At 49.8% G+C, this 20,439-nt stretch overlaps 1 protein-coding gene across 2 annotated transcripts in view; it reads left to right on the forward strand.

Annotated features, from left to right (window-relative positions):
- Positions 1-24: 24 nt before the first annotated feature.
- SMAD7 (SMAD family member 7) overlaps positions 25-20,439 on the forward strand; it is a 27,072-nt gene continuing 6,657 nt past the window's right edge. The window contains exons 1-3 of one of the 2 annotated variants that reach the window (XM_042028191.1): positions 25-957; positions 1,822-1,875; positions 6,891-6,965. In XM_042028191.1, coding sequence (XP_041884125.1) covers positions 447-957; positions 1,822-1,875; positions 6,891-6,965 — 640 coding nt within the window. In that variant the 5' untranslated portion in view covers positions 25-446. The remainder of the gene's footprint in view (positions 958-1,821; positions 1,876-6,890; positions 6,966-20,439) is intronic. The other variant, XM_042028192.1, reaches the window with a different exon arrangement.

A 20,439-nucleotide genomic window follows, 5' to 3' on the forward strand; every position in this document is an offset into this window, starting at 1 on the left:
CGCTCCGCGCACGGCGGCGCGGCGCCGGCAGCCCCCGCCCGCCTGCCCCCGCGACGGGCGCCGCGGGCTTTAGACGGGAATTTTTTTCATTTTTCTTAGCTTTTTTGGGCAAAGCCGTAGCGAGCGGCGACTCTCTCCCTTCCCTTCCCACCATCTTTATTTTTTCCCTTTTTTTATTTTTTCTCCAGTTTTTGATTTTTTTCTTTTTAATTCGGTTTTTCTGTAAATTTTCTCGCAGCGGGCGGAGGCGCGGCCGGCGCATCCCCCCGCGGGAGGCGGCGGGACCCGCGGCCCCAGCGCGGAGACTGGCGCATGCCACAGCCCGCCTCGGCTCCGCTGCCCCCCGCCGCTGCCCCCCGCTGCCGCCGCATCCCGCCTGCCGGCCCCTTCATGCTCGGCGGACGACATGCCCGTTTTGTAGCCGGGGGCCCCTCCTCTCGTCCCGCATGTTCAGGACCAAACGCTCGGTGCTCGTCCGGCGGCTCTGGCGGAGCCGCGCGCCCGGCGGCGAGGAAGAGGAGGAGGCGGCGGCGGGCGAGCCCAGCGCGGCGGCGGCGGTGGCCGAGCCCCGGGCGCACTTGGGCGGGGGGCGCGGGTGCTGCCCGGGCAAGGCGGGCCGCGGCGGGCGGGCGGCGGCGGGCGCGGAGGCGGAACTGAAGGCGCTGACCCACGCCGTGCTGAAGCGGCTGAAGGAGCGGCAGCTGGAGGGGCTGCTGCACGCCGTGGAGTCCCGCGGCGGGGCGCGGACCCCCTGCCTGCTGCTGCCCGCCAAGGCCGACTCGCGGCTGGGACAGCACTGGTACCCGCTGCCCGTGCTGCTCTGCAAGGTGTTCCGCTGGCCCGACCTCCGCCACTGCTCCGAAGTGAAGCGGTTATGTTGCTGTGAATCCTACGGCAAGGCTCACTCCGAGCTCGTCTGCTGCAACCCGCACCACCTCAGCCGGCTCTGCGAGCTAGGTACGGCGGCAGGGAATGGCAGGGGATGCAGGGGGTGCGGGAGATGGAAGGGTGCAGGGGTTGGAGCAGTACAGGGGTGCGGGGGTTAGAGGTGTGCAGGAGTTGTAGGGATGCGGGAATACAGGGGAATGGCGAGCATACAAGGTTGCAGGGGATTCAGGGGTGCGGGGGTTAGAGGTGTGCAGGGACTGGAGGGCATGCAAGAGATGGAGGGGATGCAGCGGTGCCGGGGCTGAAGGTGTGCAGGGAATGGAGTGCGGGGTGCGGGGGATGGAGAGGGTGCAGGGGCTAGAGGTGTGCAGGGTTGGAGGGGATACGGTGGAAGCAGCCCCACTCACCTCCCAGCCCACAAAACTTTTTTCCCTTCTGGAGAAAAACAAAACAAAACCAAGCCACAACAAACAACAAATCCCAGAACGCGCGCAAAAACTTTCTATTGCCGTGGTTTATGTATTTCCTTTTGTATTTAGGGGAGGGGGAGACCCCCCCACCCCCCACCTCTGGGACCCCCTCCCCTCCCGGGGGCCCCGGCGCTGCCTTCCCGCCGTCCCCGTGCGGTGCCGGGGGATTAAGGGCCGGGCGGCCCCGGCGCTGCCGCGGCTCCGCCGAGCCAAGGAGGCCCCGATCAGACAGCCCGAGCGGCAGATAGCAGGGAGACTGGCGCCAGACGGTCCCTTTTGTTTATCTGACAGCTAAATATCAAGGCAATCACCGCCTCGCTGCCCTGCCTCCAACCCCCAGAGCTAAGACAAACAGTTTTGCTAAAAGAATGCCACTGTTATCATAAGTTCCTATCTTTTTTCTTTTTTTTTTTTTCTTTCTCATGGCTCTGCCTTTATTTTCTCTGTACTTCTCTAATTCCAGAGTCTCCCCCTCCACCCTACTCCAGATATCCAATGGATTTTCTCAAACCAACTGGTAAGTAGACTTTTTTCAGTGCAGGGTAAGAGATAAAAAATGGGAAAACAGCCCCTTTATCAGGGAAAGCAGTCTCCTGCCTTTGTCATGCATTTCACTCTTGGGTTGCTTGTGTGCTTCTGTGCCTCCTGCTACCCCTGTAAGAATTAACATATAAGTTATCTAAGCCACCTTGTGCACAAAGTAGGATTTTAAAACTCCGGCAGGAAACTTCAGAAGGGATTGCAGTGCAGCGCAGACCTGTGCTGCTTGAGTCAGCCAGGAAAACCATAGGCTCCAGTTGGAAATGGCAGTGCTCCCGCACCCCTGGGTGAATTTTTAGGGATTTAGGTTGGGGTCCAGCACAGCATCTCCCTGATGCCTGGGAATCCCAACAAACCTTGATAGACGGACTGACTAGAAATCTCTCTTGAGTTTTATAGGAGCCTGATCCTACCTCATCAGGTTGAAAAAAAAAACGGGAAAAGAGGTTGAAAAGTTCTTTTTTCTGACTTTTTAAATTTAAATTTCTTAGCACCACTATGCATGCCTGTTGCTTGTAATTGAATGTCAGGGTGCCAGGGGAGAAGCCCATTTGAGGCTGGCACCAGCTCTTTTGCGGTTGTCTGCATAAACTCTTGGCTGGCAGCGAGCTCGCCGGGTGTGAGATAAATGAGGCTGAGAGAAGGAGGAGAGGTGGGGAGGATCGGAAACGGGGGGAGCTCAGGAGGAGCAGCTCCTGGCTTCCTGAGGATTAGTGGCTCTGGAGTGCTGGCTGGAGCACGGTGGTCTCTGTGGTCGTGTCCCGCGGTTGTGGCAGACAGGGGAGGCACGGCACTGCAGGGAGGCAGAGGTAGATAGATATTCCTGAAGACCAGTGTCAGGTTGGTTGGTTGGGGTTTTTTGGCCAAAGGAACAGTGTCTGTAAAATCACCCCTCTCCAGTGTCTCAGGGCTAAAAGAAACCCCAACTGTGAGGCTGCTCTGGTGCTGTGGTGGGGTCTCATCCTGCTTGCTGCTCCCTTGGAGGATGGACTGTTGTTTTCACCCCCTGCAAACTCTTTGGGAACACTAATAAGTCTTTTTTTGCCTTGCGGAAATAAACAAAGTTGTTTAACAAACAATTGGGTTGCAAAGTATGAACTGTCTTGCCTTGGTGTGAAAAAAACAGGAGATAAGGGCTCATGAATGAAAGAGGAACATCCGGAGTAGGTTCAGCATCCCAAGCATGTGCTGGAATGCAGAAGGGTTGTCCTGTGATAGACTCTGAGGGTCTGCTGGATCATGAAGTTTTGTGGGTTTCACATAATATTGACTGCATCCCTGCAGTGCTCCCTTAAAAGTTCCTATTTTTACCTTCACGGCTTTTCTTTCCACCCATTGATGGTCCTGGGATGCAAAGGGGTTCAGAGCTGCGGGAGAGAAGGGTTAAAGCTTGATTTTTGGTTTCCTGCAAAGATGTTAGGATAAAATCTATTAGCAGGATTTAAACATTCAATCTGCCTCTGCCAGGATCTCATTTTCAGTTAGCTGAATGATATATTTATTCATTAGCAAGTGTTGACATAAGGTAGCAAAATGTGTGTAAACAAGAAAAGCAGCAGAACATGAATGTGCCATTTCGAAAGGAAAAGTTATTCCTATTGGCCAATAGGAAGTGATTAACGCTGCCCATCGGAAGCACAGAAACAACTGGGTTACTCACCAAAAAGTCCTCCTTTTTTTTTCCTTTTTGAAAGAAAAATCTGCTTGGCAGCTGAGCTCTGACTAACGGGGCTGTGACAGGCACCAGCGGAGCCTGGAAGTCTGTGGTGGCAGGTGGGTTTTGCAAGCTCAGGGTTTCTCAGCATTTCCTCTGCAGAGGACTGAGGGTTTCCCGTCCCAGCCTCTGTGCCATCTCCTGTGGCAGCTGCCCAGCTGCATGTTGAGAACTCTAGGAAGGTGTGAACATTTTTTTACCTGGCTGATGCTCATCAGCCGTCTTCTCACCTGGGACCTTGGGTGGGAACCGTCCCTATGTTTAGACTCTATCAGTGGAGCTGGGAATGTTCTTCCAGCAGAAAGCTTCTGCTTTTCCACTGAGCATGATAGTAGTGGTAAAAGTTTTTTAAGTGTTTAGTGCCATGTCTTGTAAGTGCTTTACATGGAGAGACAGGCAGGTATTAAACCTGGACTGGTGTGGGCTCTGGCAGAGGCTGCCAGATCAGAGAATCAAAAAAGGATTTGTGTTGGAAGGGACACTAAAGACCCTCTAGTCCAACTCTCCTGCAGTGAGCAGGAACATCTTCAACTAGACCAGGTGGCTCTGAGTCCCATCCAGCCTGCCCTTGAATGTTTCTGGGGTGGAGCATCTGCCATCTCTGTGGGCAGCCTGTGCCAGTGCCTTACCACCCTCATCATTAACAGTTTCTTCATTCAATCTCATCAAAATCTCTCTTCTCTTTTAGTTTAAAACCCTTACCATGGGGATTAAATCAGTTTTTCTGGAGGGGATGGAGGCTGAGACAGGCTGTATCGCAGGCTGGAGGAAAGTAGGGATGGACAGGGAGCTGGGAGTCCACTGCAGGCAGTGAAATGCCACGTCAGGCTGTGTTGGTAGGATAGATCTGGTATTTGTGTACTTGTTGTAGAACAGAAAGATCTGCCCTTGATGGCTGAGTTACCTGAGAGAAGGCTGTAGGTCAGGCTGGCTTGCTCATTCATAGAATCCCAGAATGGTTTGGGTTGGAATGACCTTAAAATTCATCTCGTTCCAACCCCCTGCCTTGGGCAGGGATACCTTCCACTAGACCAGGTTGCTCCAAACCACCTCCAGCCTGGCCTTGGACACCTCCAGGGATGGGGAGGACTTTAATCAAGGGAAGGACTTTCCCTCTCCCTCACACAGGACGTTGGCAGGGATGGATGATGGAGGTGTGTGGGCACTCAGCATTCCTGATGTCCCTGCTGGAGTTGCCGCTTGCAGCCGTGCTGAAAGTGAGGTGGATAGTAGTTCCCTCATAATTCAGGGAGATTTTTGATGAAGCTTTAAGTGGGACAAGGGGCTGCAAGTGGCTCCACTGTGCTCCTGCATGACTGGTCTTGGTGGTGCTGGAGTGTGAGAGTGCAGGAAACTCACTGAGATGTTGCTGCAGGGCCGAATGCCCTCCTGTGGCGTCAGCTTTCAGGGGAGCTGGAGGTTTGGCAGCTCCCAGGAGCTATTTGACACCTTGCAAGGTTGGGATGGTGGCCAGAAGGAATAATTTTGTGTCTCTACAATGGTTTTATGCTGTGGGAAGGCAGTGTTGGGAGGAGATTGATGCGTACCAGGCTTGGACAAATCCTGGTTTGGGTTGATCCTGCCACCTCTCTGGTGCTGAAGGTAAAATGAGCCCCAGTGCCCCCTAACAACAAGAGTCCTGGGCAGCTCTGTGGGTGGTAGGAGGAGTGCAGCAATTAATCCAGCCACACACAGGGCAGAGACCCCATGAAGGTTCTGACTTTGGGTTCATTCCACACCTGACTGTCATGGTTGGTCTAGAGTTGAGCTGCACCAGCTCTGCATTTTTTAAAGAGACTTCAGGGGATGATTCATGGATGAGGGGAACTGTCTTGTTGGGCGATGGGACACAGGAAGGGAACTGAGGAAGAAGTGTGCAAGCACATCCCCCCATTGCTAGGGTTATATATTTGGATAGGATTCTGTCCTGCCTGATGTGGTAACAGAGAACCTGGTCACGTATGATCCCTACGGCAAGACAACATGGAAAGGACCAATTATGTCCCTTATCCACAGGAACTCCTCAGGGAACTGTAGCTGCAGGCGCAGGGAGCCCAGGGCAGGGCAGAGTGGTCCAGCCTGTGTTCAGAAAGCATCTGTAGCTCAAGCACTTGAAGCCATCAAAGGGGAAATGGCAGGGGAATCTTCTGTCTGGACTAAAAAGGGTTAAAAAAAGTAAAACCCCTATTTCTTTAAAGCATAGAAAGCACGACAAGGCATTTAGAGAGCATATCATATACAGTATTTCACAAGTAAGTCTATTTCCTGTCTCCCCTATTGTTTTCAGTTTGATTAAGTATATCCTGTTAAACTGTATATTCCTGTTAGGGCTTTTACTTTACTCTGATAAAATGAGGTTATGCAGACAGGTATTTCAGGGGTGGGATCTGGAAGAATTGCTTTATCAGTAGGAAGAAAATCATTTTTGGCTCTCCTGGTGGTGGTCCTTGCTTTGAGATACAGATGTGAACGAAATGATCGCATAGGGAGCCCAAATTTGGTGAAACCCAAAGTCCCTGAGGACCAGAAGTTTACATGAACTTCACAGGTCTTCTCAGGCTTGTTCTTCAGCTTGTGGTCCCATGGTAGTGACCAAAAGGTGGAGTTGGTCCGTAGGACCAGAAGATTGGTGTTGCTTCCGGCTGTTGTCACCTGGAGGAGCAGGCTTATGATAGAAAGGTCCAAACCTTGAGCTCCAGCACCTGCATGCATGGGGAGAAACCTCTAAAGAAGCAGCCAGTCTTACCCTGCCCTTGGGTGGTGCACGGAGGAGTAGGTCCAGTTTCCCAGGAGGTGGCAATAAGATCTGCCAGCAGCTGGTGGTGACAAAAACTGAGTGGGGCACCACAAACTCAGCCCGATTGCTGCAAAAGGGCAGCAATGAGACGTTTCCCTTTCGGTTCCCATTTTGGTGAGTTACAGGTGTTGACTAAATTGGGTGCATAAAGTCACGATTTAAGAATTTTTGGAAGCTTGCTTGCATCAGAAGGGCGACAACCTTGATGTCCTTAGCCGGTGACTTGTCCAGAGAGGTGGCAGCCAGCCTGTAATTTCTGACGGTCTATAATCAGCACTGGCTGGTGATGAAGCGCAGCCTTGACTGAGACAACGAGTTAGGGTGGATGCTTCTTGATGAACTACTGTCTCTGCACGGACAATTAGTAATCGCTTCCTGCTAAGCCCTTTGGAATGTGTGTTCTGCTTGGGGCGATGCTGGGAGCCTGCAAAGAACCACCTATATACTGACTTTTTTTTTTTTTCCTTTTCCTCTGCTCCAGCAGATTGTCCAGACTCTGTGCCTTCCTCCACTGAAACAGGGGGAACTAATTGTCTAGCCCCTGGGGGGCTCTCAGGTAAGAGATCTCTTGTTGCCCTTGATCTTGGATGTGGGTTGCATTGGCTGAGGGTCCCGACAAAAGGCGAAGTGATGCTGGGGAGTTTTGGGAATGCACATCACTGAGAAGGGTGTGCTTGGAGGGGGAGCTGGGCTTCATTTCAGTAGCAGCTGTGTACCTCTTGTGCAAAATGATGTGTTGAAATCCCAGACAAGGTTCTCCATCCCTGAAAGCCTGTATTTCCTTCGAATTCCAGCCTCATTCTCCATTCATTTTTGGGCTGAGGCAGGAAGAGGCAAAAGGGCTGAGGCAGGGGAAGGCAAAGCAATGTTGGTTGACCATTCATTTGGATGCGTGGATTATGGGAGCAGGTGCTTAAGGTGCTCGTACCTTAAAGAAGGATCTGGTGTCAAGGTGTCCTTGACTTGGTGGGGGCATCTCTGGTCTCTGGGATGAGAGCCCTACTCAGATTTGGCTCCTCCTAAGGTTACCAGCATCCCACATCTGTTGCACAAGGCTCATGGTGCCCAGGGAGGAAAAGTGGCCTGTTTCTTTGTAGAGGATGTAGCAGAGAGAGTTGATGATCCTTTCGTATTCCTTCCAACCTGAGGTATTCTATGATTTCTGCTGTTTTCCTGTTTGCCATCTCCCTCAGCCTCCTGTTTCAGGATGGAGGCTCATAAGGTGGTTTCCCCACCCCTCTTGGGGTTTGCATAGAGACATAGAGTGGTTTGGGTTGGAAAGGATCTTTGAAGGTCATCTAGTCCAACTCCCAACCCCATTTCCAAGGTGTGATGTCTCCAGCACCTCACCTCTCACCCCAGACTGGCCACCTCAGTGTCTCTACCAGGATTAAAGTGTCTGAAACCATGTACCTGCAGGTACTGGCTGATGTTTGAAGGTGCCTGCCTTTGTGGGGATGTCTCCTTGATTTATGATTTATTCATCACCTTGAAACTGGCATTCAGAATTAGGTCAGCGGCGGCTGCACGCACGCATGCATCTGCCCCTGCCTCTCTCCAGGAATTGCGTTTGGTGTGGATGTGATGTCTTTAAGTGAGCCTTGTTTGTTTTTCTTTGGGTGTAATATATACCCCGTCTGTTATTTGAGAGGGGAGCATATTGTTTGTTCAAAGGCCCTAATGAGAATTAATCAAATGAAGGGGGAGAGGGAACAGGGAAACTTGTTGCTGTTTGGGTTTTTTTCTTAAGGCAGCTTTGGGTTTCTTTATTTCATTTACTATTGGAGCCTATAGCTTCGGGGAATTTAAAAAAAGACACTGTAGAAAGAAAAAAGACAAGAAGCAAAACAACACAATAAGAATGTTGTTAGATCTTTTTTTCTTTTTTTTTTTCCTTTTTCCTCCTGAAATACACCCGTTGCAGAGGGGAGGAGAGAGTTCGGTTCCACAGGATACCACATGAAATAAGCAGAGGAAGTACTCGCTTTTAAAAGGGGGCTTTCTGTAAAGTTCAGCCTATTGATAACATCTCGTCTGGCAGCTCTGCTCCCGAAGGGAAGGCGGGAGGTGGGGGCTTGGGCTGCAGGAAATAACATGGCTCGTTCCTGGTGCCTCCCAAAGGGCTGTGGGAAGGGGACCCCTAGCTCCTTAATTGAGCTTCTTCCCCAAATGAAAGCACATTTCCACCTGAAAATAGGCTTTTAACTTACTTTATTCTATTGTTATTATTTCATTGGATTGGATTTTTTTTTGGTCGCCCTTATCAAACGTTCTCCCCCCTCCCCAAGCCTGGAAACAGAACCTTTTACGATCATTAACCGCTCTTTTTTCCTTCCCAAATGTAATTGTAGCCATTTAGTTTAATGAGGAGCTGATAGGAGAGTTGACTCTTGAAGGGATATGGTTAGCTACCCAAGCCCTGAAACAAAGCCGAATGCCTCCACATGAAAGAGCATTTGTTTTGAATTTGCTCTGATTTACTGGCATCTCCCTTCCGCGCGCTGAAGTGCAGCGCTGAAAATTCCCAACTGGAGAGACCCAGTCAAGAAAGGAAAATAAATGCACTTTGGAGCAATCCTCCAAAGCTCATTTTCTCCTCCTTTTTTTCCTACCCCCTCCTGCATATTTTAGTTAGCAGAGGAGTGTGTTTGAAGAGGGCTTTAATGAGTTATTGGCAGGGTACATGGCCAACGCTTTGGCTTGGTGTTATCTGTGTTCAGGCAGATGGGGATGGGTGATGCTGGGTGGAGAATCCAGCATCCCTCATCTCCTCCAGACCTGTACATGTTGGATTTGCGGCTCCTTGATGAAAGGATGGCTTAAGAAAAGGAAAAAAACCTGTAATTATTTTGGTAGTTTGGAAACTGGAGTGGGTGTGTGAGGAAAAAGACGTCACAGGTGGTTGTTGTTGGTGGTGGGTTCCTGCAGCACTGCAGCCTTTGGTCATCAGTCATGGGTGGTGGATGCTGGTGTATTAGCAGAGATCAAGGTCAGTAGATCTGCTCTGATGTCTCAAAAAGCAGGATTTGGCAAGGAAGATCACTCTCAACACTGAGAATTTGGGAATGGGGCCAGCCTGGGGTTCATGGCCGCTCTGGCAGGGGAATGCGCGGACGGGTTGAGAGGATGGTGGCAAGGAGAGCTTTGAAGGGACTCAAAGCGAGCATCCTTGCAGCTCTCCATGAGGAGCCTTTGATGAGGAGGAGTCTCAGATCAGCCACTGCTGGGGTCTGTCTCTTGCTGGGGCTGCAGGCAGTTGTGTTGATGGATACCAGAGGCTCTGGAGGATGTGTGGCGGGGGGAGTGGCGTGGCCAGGGGGATGTATGGGGAGTGTTTCCCCCTTGTGATAACTAATCTGAGCTGCTCTTTCCCTCCCTCCCTCTGCTTTCTGTTCTCCTTCCTGACCCAGGAATGCAATCCTGGGTAGTCCTTCACACCATGCTGGTGTCCTCTTCTCATCCTACCTCTGCTCTGTCTCCCCCAGCCATCCCATTCTCTGGCTGATGTACCCCTTGCTTCCCCCAAGGCACTGGCTCTCACTTCTGTATTCTGGCTTTTATTTATTTTCTTATATCATCTTTATTTTTATCAGTGGTCAGCCTGTGGGTGGGTCAGGGCTCCTCGCTCACGTTTTCTCCCCCTGACATGGTTGTGCTCAGGTATTAGTAGCCAGATCCTTTCTGTCCTCAGTGTGGTTAAAGAGCAAAAATATCCCATTGGAGATAAAAATAATTCCCGTAAATAGGAGACAGAGGGTGGTTTTCCTGTATTTTGAGCTGACTTGTTCTCAGCCGATGTGTTTGGTTACGACTTCTTTCAAACAAGCAAAGCCATGCTTGGAGAACTTGGAGGTGGCTGGCCCGTGGTCTGGTGGCATCAGATTGGTGGGAGCCAGATTCCTGTATGACCCATGGAGAAGCTGTGCTCCAAGGGTAGAAGTGAGCTGGTGGTGTTTGGTGGTGTTGGTGCTGAGTCTCCATGGAACATGATCCACCAGCCCTGGACATCTCTGTCCTGACCCGTGTGTGGTGTGGGGCTAGTGGCTCTCGGCTGGTGGAAGGTTGTGGTGTCCATGGTGGGTGAGGAAGTGGTTCTCCAGTAGGACAGGTGAATAGTGCTGGATCTGCTGGCAAAGCAAAGCTCTCAAGAAGCCCAGAGCTTGTCCTCGGAGAGGGAAAGCAAGTTGAGCTGGCTTGTGTCCTTGCCACATCCACTGCCTTTTTTATAGAGGTTGTTCCTATAATACCAAACCTGAGAGTTTTTCTGGATTTTGGCCCAATCCTGTTGATTTGCCCAAACTCTGGAAACACCTCAGGGTCTCCAAGAGCCAGTGGATGTTGAATGATAATACTTGGTGGGTGCTGGATCAAAGTTCTGCAAGCCTTGAGGCTGGGAAACCCACAAGGCTCTTCTGCAGCAGGCACAGACTCAGTTTCTCCCTCCCAACTCCACACCAAAAACACAGGGAAAAGATTTCCCCAGGCTGGAAAAATATTAGCATCATTCCCTACTCCAGCTCTCTGTGCTGTGGGACCTTGTCTGGTTTAAGGGACCTCTTGGCTGATTGACATTTCATTCCAAAATTGCGGACAGGCCGGGAATGTTTCACTATGCCTCTGATCCCCGCTGGTATCTGCTCGACGGGGAAGAAGCACCTTGTCCAAATCCGGAGATATTTGCCCCCCGAAGCGGCTCCCCACCACTCTCCCCCCGCCCGTGTAAACAGGATCCTGTGCTGTGTCTCTGCCAGAGCCCTGCCTGTGTTTTCCCGTTCCCCCTACTTCCACCTCCCTCCCCTACGGAGTTTATAACCTCCTGTGAAATGCCTTTATTTACAAATTGGCATCCTATTATAATCTGAAATTGAGACATCTTCCTGTGGAACTAGGATTGTATATTTGTCCCAGGGATAAACAATTGCTTGGGAATTTTTTTTTTCTTTAAGTCACTTATTTTTGGTTTATTTTTGAGCCTACGTCGTTTTAATATTTTTTAATTTGCTTTGAGCATCGCAGGGCGCTGCACCCTTTCCTTCCCAGCCTCGCTGGGAGACATGACCCCCTGCTCCTTGCTTACCTAAAAACCACGATCCTGTCCTGGAAAGGACAAGGTTATCAGGGGTTAACGCCAGGATGACAGCACTGGAGCCTCTGGAGCAGAGCAGGCTGCCTGCCAGACTAGGAGCCTCCCGGCTCGCCTCGCACATCATCTGACCGTGGCCGACTGGGAGGAGGGAGCTGGTGCTTGGCACCGGCCCCGGGCTCTTGGCTTGGCCACCCGCTCTGGTTCCTCCAAGCCCTGTGAGGCCTTCTTTTTTTTTTTTTTTTAAGGGGGTTCTCACCCTGTGGGGACCCCCCTGGGACACAGCCGGGATCCTCCTCCCAGCTCCGGGCGTTTCACCGATTAAAATCATTCCAGAGCAAATAGAATACATTTAATAATTACTTTTAAGTGCTCTGGAGCCTCTTGAGCCTTTCCTAGATACTCTTCTACAATGTGTTTTAAAAAAGAAATGATAGCAGAGGTGCTGCCCCCATTAGATAGTTTCAATCCATACCTGTACAGCTTCATTAAACCCATTTTTCCAGACAGAAAATCTACAGAGCCAGTAGATTTTCCCAGCTGAACGGTGCCTTTGGAACAGCTGATGATAAAATGCAGGCGATCCTAGAACCAGCAAGTCTGTCATAGGGGGATAATGGTGGGAACAGTGATGGGGACCATGATGGGGTCCACCTGTGTTTTAATCCCACAGCCTGGCACTTTTTAGGGAAGAACGAGGCTAGAAAGGCGAATTTTGGAAGTTGGGTGTCGGTTCAAACCGTGCTCTGCTCGCAGTAGCTGTCCTGGTGACCGCCGGCAACTTGATCACTGGGGACATTTAAAACTCCATGGGACAAAAACACTCGTAGAGGAGCAGCCCCGGGCTGGCAGGGATGCAGGCTGCATCGTTTCCATCCCTGCTGTCTGCCAGTGGGTATCACTTACACTAAAGGAACCAGTAACATTAGCCACATGCACTTCCCCACCACGGGCATGGGGGGATGCCTGTTTCCAGCTACGGTGGCCAGCACCGTAAACCTCCCTGCTGGCTTACAACGGGGTGCAGCCCGTTTTAGGGTGCCCAGGAGGAAATTGTTTATAGGGACCCTGTTCCCAGCCCTAGCTGTGCTCCAGCAGGGTGACGGGCTGGGTGGTGGGTGGGTGCCAGCCCCACCGCCTTCCCCCGCTGGCGTGAATGACCCACGCCGCAGCCTGGCCGCCTGCCTACTGTCACAAAGGAGCTTCCTTCCCAGTTTATTTTCAGCACTGGGATATTATTAACTGCTGAGGCACAGTCTCTGTTCTAACCACCCTCGCTTTTTGCCTAAATCGCTTTGTTTCGCCCGCCGTCAGCGTGCCGGGGCCGCTGGCATGGCTGTGGTGCCGCAGGGGCACCGGCTGCGTCACGGCTGCTGTTGAGGAACAGAGGGCATGGAGGAGCCTGATCCTGCACGGGGCTGAGGGCGGGCAAGGGAAGGAGCTCAGCGGCTCACAGGATTTCCGCCTGCTGTCTTTGGATTAGCCCCTGGCTTTTCTTTTCTTTTTTTTTTTTTTTTTCCTATTCTTCAACTTCTCTTAATAAAAGCAACATCTTGGGTGTTGCTGTCTGCCTTTTTCTCGACAAGTTATTTTACTTTATTTTATTTCTCTCTTTTTTTTTTGTCTTTTTCCTTCCATTTTCTTTTCCTGTTTTCCCTCTTTTTTTCTTCTGTTTTCCTTCTTCTGCTTTTTTGTCTTTTTCTCCTTCTTCTGCTTCTTCTTCTCCTTCTTCTCCTTCTTCTCCTCCTTCTTTTTGTCCTTTTTTTATCTTCCTCTTTTCCTTCTTTTTCTTCTTTTACTTCTACTTGTTTTCTTTCTTCCTCCTGTTTTTCATCTCATTGTTTCCCTTCTTTTTTTATTTTCCTTCTTAATGCAAGAGAAGAGCTTTTCTGGGCAAGCTTTGCAGGGATTTTCCATCCCCATCCAGGGGAGGGTGGGGGCTTGGATTCCCTGTGCACAGACCTGCTGCCACCCTTGGGGGGGTCTTTGCCCATGGGCTCAAGTCATCAGTTCCAAAAAGCTTTTTCCAGGGTGTTTTGTGCTGCTGGGGATGTGATGTGGTGTTTGCTAACAGACAGCCCTTTTCTCTCCTTTCTAATTTCTTTTTTATTTTTCCCCCATTTTTTTTCCCCTCCCCTCTTTTGGGTTGCCATTTAAATGCGTGATGATAACTTTCACCCTGTTAATTAACAGGAAACATTGGGACAAGACAGGAAATTACATCAGTCTTTTATGAGGAAAGAGCCAAGAAAAAAAATGCAAGAAAACATAGTTATTAGTGAAAGGAAAGAAAGTGCCAGGGGAGGGAAAAGAAAGAAAAGGAGAAAAAAGGAGGAAAAAACACCATCTCATAGGTCCTGCTTTTCCAAGGGAGGCTGTTCCAGTACTTGATTTTACTTTTATTATGTTGAAAAATATTTGACTAGCAGGGTCACCTTTGCTTGAGCGCGATGGTCCAGCTTCCCGAGGAATTTTTTTTTTTTTTTATTTTCATGCTTTTCCTCAGCTTCCTTCCCCAAACTGTGAGGCCTAGGAAGCTCTTGGCCGGGAGACTAATTTTGGTTTGGCTGCTCAGCCCTTCAAATTGGTCCCCACCCAGTGTCATTATCTTGGTTTTAACTTGCAAGGGGAAAGAAAAAAAAAACCACCCTGTAAGAGCTGGCTCAGCCCTTCTCTACCCTTTTAACCTCACTACATAAAAAACCTACTGGCTTCAGCCTCCCTGGTTGGGTTGTGCTGGCAGTGCTGAAGCACTGTGGGCTGGTGGCAGGAGGTCCTGGTGATGCTCTTGGTGATGCTCCTCTGTGTGTGATGACCCGTACCTGGCTCTGTGGTCCTTCCTCATCCTCCCGCAGCGACCAAGTGGGATCCCTGTTGGGGCACTGGGGTTTGGTGATGCAGCTTTGGGGTGAAGTCCTGGCTCCCATGGCTTTCCTGGCTTTTCGCTGAGCATGTGGAAAGGCAAATTTTGCCTTTTAAGTAATAATTCAGAACTGCTCGAGCTCTTAACCCTAGTTGCAAATATGTGCCTTATAGGTGTACATAATAAGTGAGACTGTGGATGGTTAAATACTAATCAAAATCCATTCAACCTCTGTGTGTAGGTTGAATATGGATGGAGATAATTTATTCTATATATAATATATAGAATTATATAGGATATAGTCAACATACTTTATAGATATATATGTTGAATATATTCACTATATTCATTGTATATTGAATATGTTCCATATTTGTATAGAATTCTATATAATATTTATATAGGTTGAAGAGGTTTTGTTCATAGAAACCAGAACTGCATCAGTAAGAGGTGACTTTGTGGTGGAGAAATTCGGCTGTTAGGAAGGTGGTGGAAGTTCAGACATCTGTCACTTTTGCAAGTGGTGAAGTTGGCTGTGGATCCAGTGATTTTTGGTGATGGAAGGCTATGGGTTGAATGTATGGGTGATGAAAATTACCAGGCGTCACTGCTAAGGAGGAGCCCCCACCATGGTGGCTGATGCAAAATCATACCAGTGCAGTTGAGTGTCTGTTTGCACATTGGTGTGCAAGGTGAGGTTTTGAGTAGAAAAGCAGGGAAAATGGCAAAATAGTCAAGAAACTAAGCCATGAGATGAGGTCCTGCTCGCCCACGCGGGATGCTGTCAGTGACCCCGTGGCTGGGCTCCGGCAGCACCTTCCCAGGCAGAGCGGACGGAGTCAATAACTCCATAAAATCATTCTTCGAGCAGGAATCAAGTAACAGGAGTTTTATTTGGAAAAGGAGCTGGGAGCCTGAAGTTACATCACTGCATTTGAACTGATGAATTCATTTTCTTTGGAAGCCAGTCTGAGACTTTTTAGCTCACGATAAGGAACAAACCCATAAATCATAGGCAGATGCCTGTAGTTTTCCTGTTCTTTGTCACAGCCAAGCATGGAAAATGTATCCTGGGTGTCAAGAGCATGAAGCCTTGGCTCACCTGAGAGTTGCACTGCAGTTATTTTCTGGAGAAGCTGGTGTGATGCTGGGCTTGCCAAGCTCCAGATTCCCTGGGCATTATCCCTGCGTGAGGATGCTCCTGGGTCTTAGTGATGCCCAGATCCTTTGGGTTTCATCCCCATGGGAGAATGCTGCTGGGTGTTGGTGACACCCCAGATCCCCTGAGTTTTGCATCCATGGGATGATGCTGCTGGCTCTTGGTGACAGCCCAAATCTCCTGAGTCTTGTCCCCAGGGGAGGATCCTGCTGGGTGTGGGTGATGCCACCCCAGTCGTGGCAGGTCCCCACCTGGGACATGGCTCTGCTGTTGCCACCAGCAGTGGGATGAGATGAGCCACGAGGAGCTTTTGGTTTTTTTTTTTTAACCCGGGTGCTGCCGACCTGCCCCGTTTTCTAGCCCGGGGCAAACCTCTGCTGGCCTCTGTCTGCGAGAAGGGGGTGCCAGCTCCGCCGGAGCGCCGGGAGGGTTAATTACTTAATGAATATAATATTCTCTATAATTGCTACGCGTTATTAATCCAGAGCAAAGTGAGAGGCGAGGGGAGGGGTGTGTGTGCATGGCCAGGCTTGTGAACTCCTTTCCAACGCCATCCATCCTGTCTGTCCATCCTTTGATTGCCCCCTACCCGGGCTGGGGCTGGTGCTGTCCGTGTGTCCATCCGTCCATCCCTGGGCGGTGACCGTGCCCGTACGCCAGCGTGCTCTGCTGCCTGCTCTTAGGAATAGGCGTGATTAGATTATGAAGGCAGACAGAAGTAATGATTAACTTTTTCAGTCTGCCTGCTGTCTCCAGTCTGGCGCTGGGTGTTTTTTTTTCCCCCTAAGTAGGCCCTGGCCCCGCGTTGACAGGGTATTAGGTTGTAAAGAAAGCCAGGAGGAATGAAGGCAAGGGAGGGAGGGGAAAGGGGAGGGAGGGAGCCTTTTCCATCGGATCCGGGACTGGAATTTATTGGCAGGAATGCAGTAAATGCTCCAAATGCCAGCCCAGCTAAACAGTTTTCATAATTGTTACGGAGTGGGGCACGATGAACGTGAAAAGGACTTTTGTTCCTACTCTACTTTTTCCATGGGTTTACATCCCTGCGAGGGAGATGCTGCTCTGGGAAAAGTTGCTGGGGCAAGTGGGCATTTTTATTTTTTTGGTGTGTGGAGAAATATATATTTACGTCTGTTTTCAGTCTTTAGGGGAGAATTCCAGGTCAGTGTGCTGCAGGGAGAGGTTTTTTTTCACTACTGGAATGAGAATGAGAACAGCAGCGATGCTGTGTTGTGTGTGTGTGTGTGTGTGTGTGTAACGCAGTTGGGGGCGGGGGAAAGATCCTAACACACATCTGTGTATTAGGTATCCATTTGGAAATCCTAAACTGCTCTACTTCAGGTTTTATTAAGGTCTTAACAAGGTTTTTAACAGGTAACCCACATAGCTACATGTTGCTAGTGGAGAGCTGAGGCTTCCCTGGGGACTGTATCCCTGTTCTTCCCAGGGCACCCCTGGGCACTGAGGGACCTTCCCTGCAGCACTGAAGCTTTATGTTTCATTGCAAAAGCTTTTTAAGGTCATCCTCTAAGCCCCAGCTGGCTGACTGCATTGAGGGGGGCTGTGACCCCGTGGCTGGCACGGCTCTATGGCCTCTGGTGGCTTTGGCATCTGCGGCGTGATTTATCCCAGAAAGGTGATGGGCAGGATGCTGCCACAGGAGCCTCCAGTGCAGCCCAAGCCGGGAGAGAGATTCTTGGCAAGCTCATCCTCACGTCTGATTTGCATTGCAGTAAGCCAGGAGCCCTTTGTGTGCTGGTTTCTCTTTCTCAGAAGGTTTCTGGTTTAGATCTGGGTTGGGTATGGGTGGGGAAGAGGTGTGTCCTGGTAGCTGCTGAGGCTGAGGCATGGAGGTGGTTGCTCCTCTCTGGGAGCTGGGGCTGCTACCAGCCCTGAGTCACTTGGGGCTCCCAGGGCAGCATCTCATGAGTGCTGGCTGTCGTTTCCAGATAAGTCTGTTGGCTGATTTGTTACAAAAGTGAGATTATTCCAGGTTGCCCTCAATGAAGGGGAGAAGGTTGGATAGTGCATGGGGCAGTGGAGCACCTGCACCACCTCCTGAGCCAGCAAGTCCCCACCAGCACAGAACAGCAATGGGGACACATGCAGCAAAAATAGGATTTCTGGGGGGTTTTCACATGGATCTGCATGCCCTTGTGCCTCTTTGGATGGTCTGGGACTCTTAAAACCCCCATGGATTTTGGCAGGGCCGCTTTGGAAGGGTCTCACCTCTTTCAGCATCCCTTTGTCCCACCCAACTGTCGAGTTGGAGCTTGGGGAAGGGATTCCCGTCCTACTGCTTTTTTGAAACAAGGGAAAAGTTTTCCCACACCTTTGAGGGGTGCAGAAGGAGAGGCAGATAAAGAAGGTTCTTTAAATTAAAACTTCAAAAATAATTAGGCTGACTGTATACTAAACAACAGCAAAGAGGCCCATTTACTGTAAATATTATGAATGGATTTGGCTGGCTTCTTCATCCCCACCCTTCCTCTAAGGCTTTTCTCTGAGCTGAGTCGAAATTCGGCCTTCAGACAGCACAGTACTCTATAATTTGCATGGCTGATGAGGCCTGAAGCCTGGTACGGAGGAAACTGGAGTCAGCTGGCTCCTCTAACCACTGGAGACAGGCAGACAGGCATTTTTGGTGTGTGCTTGCATATTTTCCCCCCCGCCCCACTGCCTTGTAGCTCCAGCCTTGCTTGGCTTTTAAAGAGAATGGTCACAAGAAAAGGGTTCTTCTCTTCTAGAGTCGTTTTTAGCCGTGGTAATTGATTAATCACTGTAATTAGACAGTAGCAGTGACTAATAGGATGTTTATGAATCAAATTTCTGGTTTGGTGTACTCCATGAACTCGGCAGTTTCACTTGGGTTCTTTCTTTGCCGTCCTGCAAAGTAGGGGACATGGATCACCCTATCTTTTTTAGTATATTTTTTAATATTTTTGGACATCACTCCTGGTCCAGCCTTGGCATCTGCCAAGATGTTTGCTTTTGAGTCTCTGAAGGTCTGCAACAACATGCTTGTAGGGCTCCTTTCTTTCTCACTTTTATGTTCTTGCTGAATTAACCCTCAAAAAGGTCAGGGCTTGGTTCTAGGCTGGGGGAAGGCTGACTCAGGGCCACCACCAAGCTGGGATGGGAACCTGAGGGGATGTCCTCAGGGGTGAATCATCTCTACCCACCATCTCACCTGACCTCATTTTTGTCCTGATTTCACAAGGGGGATTCCCAGATGTGGGGAAAGTGATGGCAGTTTTTCGTTGGGTCACCTGCGGACCAAGCAAAGCCCTCCCAAAATTTCAGGTCACTGTTAATACAAACCTGAACCAAAGCCCTAGAAAAATGGGGAAATACAAGAGTCCTTCCCCTGATGGCTTCTGCCATATTTTATCCTGCTTGACCTCATCAGACTCAATCTTAGTAAACATCAGCAAATTGAAATCTTGCGGTGAAACTTAACATTTATTTTCATGCAAGGTTGACTGATTTTGCACGGAACAAGGAGCCATTTGAGTGATTGATTGGACAACTTGCTAATAAATTTAAAAAGTAATCTTAAGGCTCTTTAGCCTGCATGACTACTGTATATGCTGAGTAATAAGAGCCGTCTAATTAGACATAGACACAAATTTATGGTCTAGCCTGTCAATCCGCGGATTAAGGACTGCATTAAGTACCTACTGACACGATGGGCTGTAGTGGCTCTTAAAGAGATGTTATGGTCTATCATGTCAATAATCCACAGATTAAAGGCTCCCTAAGTAGGTGTTGACGTGACAGACTGTCTCAGCTCTTGGGGGCTCTGGTGCTGGGGAGGTGGAGCAACCCCCAGGCCCCCTGGGCGGTGGCATCCCTGCAGTAGGTGAGGGTTTATTTCCTCTGCAAACAACAGGAGCTTTACACAGGACCATCCTCGAAGTTAGGCTTTCAGAAACCATCCCAGCCATCAAGAGCAGGGGCTCCTGAGGAAGGTGAAGCTGTCTAGCCCTGGTATGCTGGGAGGTACATAAGGTCTGGGGCAAACACTGCTATGGGTGGACCCTCCAGGCTGCCCACAAACTTTGTTAAAGGCACAAAGCCCCTTTTCTGCAGCAGGATATATCCTTTAATGTGGATTTATCCTTTATTTGGCCTTTTTTTCCCTTTGCTTTTGCTGAATGTTCCTGGAAATCTAGCTTTTAGGTATTTTTGTTTTGGTTTTTTGTTTGTTTGTTTATCTTTTTTTGTTTTTTGGGGTTTTTTTTTTGTTCTGTTCTGTTCTTCCACCCTGTAAGTCACCTGAGAGACTAGAAAGGAAGTAGGATTTCCATTTTGGGTGCCCATTTTTCTTTGTTTTGATGAGCACACCATGCTCTGTGTTCTCCTCACCTTGGTGTAATGTCTTCACTTCTGAAGTAAGGGGCCAGGGGGATGTTTTTCCTGAGGTCCTACAAAATCAGCACCTGCCAATAACAGGAGGGGCAAAACTGCAACTGGAGAAGTCCTGAGGACCCTCCAGAAGAGCATTTAAAACCCCGTGAAAACCTCTGGGTTTTGTGTCTCCGTCTCTTGCATCTCAAAGAGGAGGAGAAGATGAGGGTCATGGCACTGTCCTGGACACACAAATGCCACTTAAGGTCAGCCAAGAGAGATTATCGGGCGCGAGATGTGCTGAGCTTGGTCTCAGCCCTGGCCCCAGCCAGACACGTTGTGCTGACACCAGTCCAGCCAATTTTTTTTTTAAGCACAAATGCCCTCCGTGTGTGCTGATGGATAAAGGAGGAAGGACTGTAATGTGTTCATCTGCTCCTTGGCAGTGCCCATGGCACTTATTTTCCAGCAGAAAGCTGTCTTCTAGAAAGCCAGGCAGGGTTCTCTCCAGGTTTTTGAGTCCCCCAGCAGCACAAGGACCTGGAGCTGCTGCAGCCAGTCCAGAGGAGGCCACC

This window comes from Corvus kubaryi, unplaced genomic scaffold (genome assembly GCF_017639235.1).
Source record: "Corvus kubaryi isolate FWS band 111438036 unplaced genomic scaffold, C.kubaryi_AGA036_p1.0 37308, whole genome shotgun sequence".
NCBI classification, from domain to species: Eukaryota; Metazoa; Chordata; class Aves; order Passeriformes; family Corvidae; genus Corvus; species Corvus kubaryi.